The 5,000-nt window shown below is 42.8% G+C and overlaps 1 protein-coding gene across 1 annotated transcript in view; it reads right to left on the reverse strand.

Moving 5' to 3' along the window:
* The window catches only part of LOC143277078 (cytosolic carboxypeptidase 2-like), a 30,676-nt gene that overhangs the window by 3,520 nt on the left and 22,156 nt on the right, over positions 1-5,000 (reverse strand). The window contains exons 10-12 of the mRNA XM_076581817.1: positions 2,111-2,299; positions 1,439-1,532; positions 1,314-1,363 (exon numbers count right to left, since the gene is read on the reverse strand). Of these exons, the coding sequence (XP_076437932.1) occupies positions 1,314-1,363; positions 1,439-1,532; positions 2,111-2,299 (333 nt within the window). The remainder of the gene's footprint in view (positions 1-1,313; positions 1,364-1,438; positions 1,533-2,110; positions 2,300-5,000) is intronic.

A 5,000-nucleotide genomic window follows, 5' to 3' on the forward strand; every position in this document is an offset into this window, starting at 1 on the left:
GTGATGATAATCGTGATGATGATGATGATGATGATGGTGGTGATGATGGTGGTGGTGATGATGTGATGATGGTGATGATGATGATGGTGGTGGTGGTGGTGATGGTGATGATGATGATGATGATGATGGTGGTGGTGGTGGTGGTTATGATGATGATGGTGATGATGATGATGATGATGGTGATGATGGTGGCGGTGATGATGATGATGATGGTGATGATGATGGTGATGATGATGATGAAGATGATGATGATGGTGATGCTGCTGATGATGATGATGACGATGCCTTACCAGCAGTACAGTCTAACACACTTGTCAGGCCTTGATGAATGCATGCATGTACATCATTCTGTACCTATCAGAGTGGATTGATTTCAACAACGCTCTCGTTGCCATGGGTTCTTTTCCCTGTGCGCCAAGTGCGTGCTGCACACGAGACCTCAGTTTATCGTCTCGACCGAATGACTAGATGGACACCTCAGTTTGAATTTTCCAGTCAAAACTTGGGGAGAAAGGGCGAGAGCGGGATTCGAACCCACACCCTCACGGACTCTTCTGTATTGACAGCTGAGTGTTTTAACCATTCTGCCATCTTCCTCTTTTTCACATTGATGAGTAATATCCACACCATCGTGGTGATGGTGGTCCTGCCCTGCCCTGCCCTGCCCTGCCCTGCCCTGCCCTGCACTGTCTGGACACAGGAAACGAATGACGAGCGCTCAATGACAGCAGTCAGTCGGCTCTACCCAGGTAAGGCAGCCTGTTGTGCAATGAATGACTCTGTGTTTGTAAAGCGCTTAGAGCTTGGTTGGTCTCCGACCGAGGATAGGCGCTATGTAAGTATCCATATCAATCAATCAATAAATCAGTCAACCAACCAACCAATCAACCAACCAACCACCCACCCAACCAATCAACCAATCAACCAACCAACCACCCACCCAACCAATCAACCAACCAACCAATCAACCAACCAACCACCCAACCAACCAACCAATCAACCAACCAACCACCCACCCACCCAACCAATCAACCAACCAACCAATCAACCAACCAACCACCCACCCACCCAACCAATCAACCAACCAACCAATCAACCAACCAACCACCCACCCAACCAATCAACCAACCAACCACCCACCCAACCAACCAACCAACCACCCAAACAACCAACCAACCACACACCAAACCAACCTACCAACCAACCAACCACCCAACCACCCGAACACCCAACCAACCACCGAACCAACGAACGAACCAACCAACCACCCAAACACCCAACCAACCAGCCAACCAACTAATCAATCAACGTACCGTAGACGCCATGAGCCAGGGAAACAGCCGCTCGGAGATGAAGGACCTCACTGCCAGCTCCCTCTCCCCCTCCCCCTCCACCTCCCCCTCCCCCTTCCCCTCGCCCCCTCCGCCCCCACCCCCACCCCCACCCCCAGTGGAGGGGGAGGAGGTGTTGTTGCCATACATGAAGACGTTGTGTTTTCGGCTGTGCCCGTGAAGATCGCAGTACAACACAATCTGCAACAAGTAGTGGTAATCAGTCTTGTCAAAATTGAACTTTTAATCAACCCTTCTGCAACAACTAATATCGCGCGTGCGCGTGCGCGCGCTCACACACACACACACACACACACACACACACAGATTCAGTGAAACAAACATGCATATATATCTACATTATTTCTTTCACTCTCTCTCTCTTTCTCTCTCCCTCACACACACACACACACACACACACGCACACACACACACACACACACACACACACACACACACACACACACACACACACACACACACACACACACACACACACACACACAGATTCAGTGAAAACAAACATGCACATATATCTACATTATTTCGTTCACTCTCTCTCTCTTTCTCTCTCCCTCACACACACACACACACACACACACACACACACACACACACACACACAGAGATTCAGTAAAATAAAATATGCACACATATATACATTATTTCTTTCACTCTCTCTCTTTCTGTCTCCCTCACACACACACACACACACACACACACACACACACACACACACACACACACACACGCACACACACACACACACCCCCACACACCTCATATTTAGCAGCCAAATCCTCCATCATAGCTTTCACAGCGTGGACAGTGGGAAAGTTTGGGCGACGGGGTTGACGGTAATTACGGTTCAAATCCCGAGCGGCCAGTGAGCAGCGGTAGTTGCCCACGATGACGCCGTCAGGGTTGATCATGGGCACCACCTTGAACTGGAACCTGTCCCGCAGTTCCTGGGTACGTGTTTCAGTATGGTCATGAGTTCGAATCTCACAGGGCAAAACCTTTCATACTGACTGCATGTGTTTCAAGGCAAAGGTTAATTTAGTTCATGTACTCATGTGTCCCTCTCTCTCTCTGTCTGTCTGTCTGTCTGTCTCTCTCTCTCTCTCTCTATCTATCTATCTCCCAAATCTATGTCTGTCCTTCTGTCTGGCTGTCCGTCTTTCTCTCTCTGTCTGTCTCTATCTCTCTGTCTCTGTCTCTGTCTCTGTCTCTCTCTCTCTCTCTCTCTCTCTCTCTCTATCTCCCAAATCTATGTCTATTCGTCTGTCTGTCTGTTTCTCTCTCTTTTTCTCCCAAATCTATGTCTATCCATCTGTCTGGCTATCTGTCTCTGTCTGTCTGTCTGTCTGTCCCCCTCTCTCTCTGTTTTTTTGTGCTTTCTTTCTCTGTGTGTGTGTGTGTGTGTGTGTGTGTGTGTGTGTGTGAGTGTGTGAGTGTGTGTGAGAGAGAGAGAGAGTGTGTGTGGGCGTGCGTGTGCGTGCGTGTGTGTGTGTGAGTGAGTGTGTGGGCGTGCGTGTGCGCGCGCGTGTGTGTGTGTGTGTGTGTGTGTGAGAGACAATGACAATGACAATGACAAATTTTTTATTGGCAAATAGCGTTTTACAGCTCTAGTGCCAAGGGGGATTATTCAGCTTATTTTAGTAGACGACGAAAAAAACAACAACAAAAAACCACGAAAAATAAGGGGAAATAATAAGCAAATAAGTACATATTCATAAACACATAGACACTCATACATTCACACCCACAACATTAATACAACATATTCCCTATTACTCATGCATAATACTGAGTAATTAATTCAAACATATGACCATCCAACTTTGCAGCCGAGCCTTTTTTGCTTATTTACCAATCTAAATTGAGTTATGGATCTTATATTTTATTCTGCATTATATTTCTATCATGTTAAAACAATCGTTCTGTTAATCTTTTCCTTCGAATGTTGTATGCTTCTACAATATATTTAGCGAGTGAAAATAGGATGTCTTCATTATCTGATGAAAGGATAGCTACTAGATCATGTCTTAATGCAAACGGATGAGTAAAGAATGAATAATCATTTCTAATAACACTGTATTCCTTACAATGGAAAACAAAATGATCCTCATTTTCTAAGTCCTGATGACACAACTGACATACACTATCACTTTCACTGTTTTGAATATACCATACTCTATTTGCATTAAGCCCTAAGGTCCTGGATCGAAATCGAGAAAGGAGACACCGTTGCCATTTATTTGTAATTATGGAAATGTATTTTTCCGACTGGAAAATATTTTTGAATGAAAAATACCAATTATACCTTGGATTTTCTTCCATGTCTGAATGCCAGTTTTGCTTGTATATGTTGATAAGACGATCCTTAAATTCCGAAATAAATGCGACATCACTCCCTACTCCTTGGCTAATCCATACAATCCCAAACCCATTTTTAACCAAAACATTTTTTACATTGTCTATCCAGTTCTTCTTTCCTTCTTCATGCTGCTGTAGTAACATACCATAGGCCTGCTTACACAGTCTTGTCGGCGGTAATTTAATAAGTTTTAACCAATACTTTATGCACTTAATTATTGTACGAATTTTCAGTGGATATCTACCCGTTTCCCCATATGCTACTTGATTAGATGAATGAAGTGGTATATTCAAAAAACGTTTTATTGCATATGTATGAATGATTTCCATTTGTTTATTATCGTAGATACCCCAAATTTCTGCTGCATATGTGAGCATCGGCTCTATCTGTGTGTTAAAGAGTTTCCAGTAAAGTGAAGGGTCAGTAGACTTTAATTTTTGTATAGCTCTAATAATTTCAACAACCCCCTTTTTCCCCTTCCTGCACATTTCGGTCCATGCTGTGTTCAAACTTAACTTTGTTGTGAAAATCAGTCCTAAATATTTGTAGGTATTAGTCACTTTTACTTCCGTATTTCCATATCGCCATTTTTCATGAACCGAAAGATGTCCACCTTTTCGAAATACAATTATATTTGTTTTGTCCAAGTTAACAGTTAGACACAACCTGTCTGCTTCTTGTTTTAGAATGTTTAATTGATTTTGCAGTCCCACAACTGTATCAGATAGAAGTATTATATCATCAGCAAAAAGCAATAAAAATAATTCAACAGCTCCTGAAATCATTTGTACTCCATGCTTTCCTTTTCTAGACAATTCAACAGCTAATTCATTAATAAAAAATGAGAATAATTGTGGGCTAAGCAAACAACCCTGTTTAACGCCTCTTGGACAAGTGAAAAAATCAGTATAGAAATTTTTATCCCTTACACAGGCCAAAACTGTATCATATATTCCTCGAACCGCTCTATATAACTTTCCATTAACACCACTATTTCTCAAGACATTCCACAACATATTTCTATTTACCGAATCGAACGCTTTCTGGAAATCTACAAAAGCAACATAAAGTTTAGAGTTTCTACTTAGGTATTTTTGTACTATGGCATAAAGAGTAAAAATATGGTCAACCGTACTATAGCCTGTCCTAAATCCGGCTTGCTCCTCAACAATTTTTGTCTCCCTTTGTGCCCACTTTGTAAGCCTTTTATTTAAGATATGGGTATAAACTTTTCCTATTACACTTGTCAAAGCTATCCCTCTATAATTATCGGGATTGTTATTGTCTCC

This window comes from Babylonia areolata, chromosome 33 (assembly GCF_041734735.1).
Source record: "Babylonia areolata isolate BAREFJ2019XMU chromosome 33, ASM4173473v1, whole genome shotgun sequence".
Classification (NCBI taxonomy): Eukaryota; Metazoa; Mollusca; class Gastropoda; order Neogastropoda; family Buccinidae; genus Babylonia; species Babylonia areolata.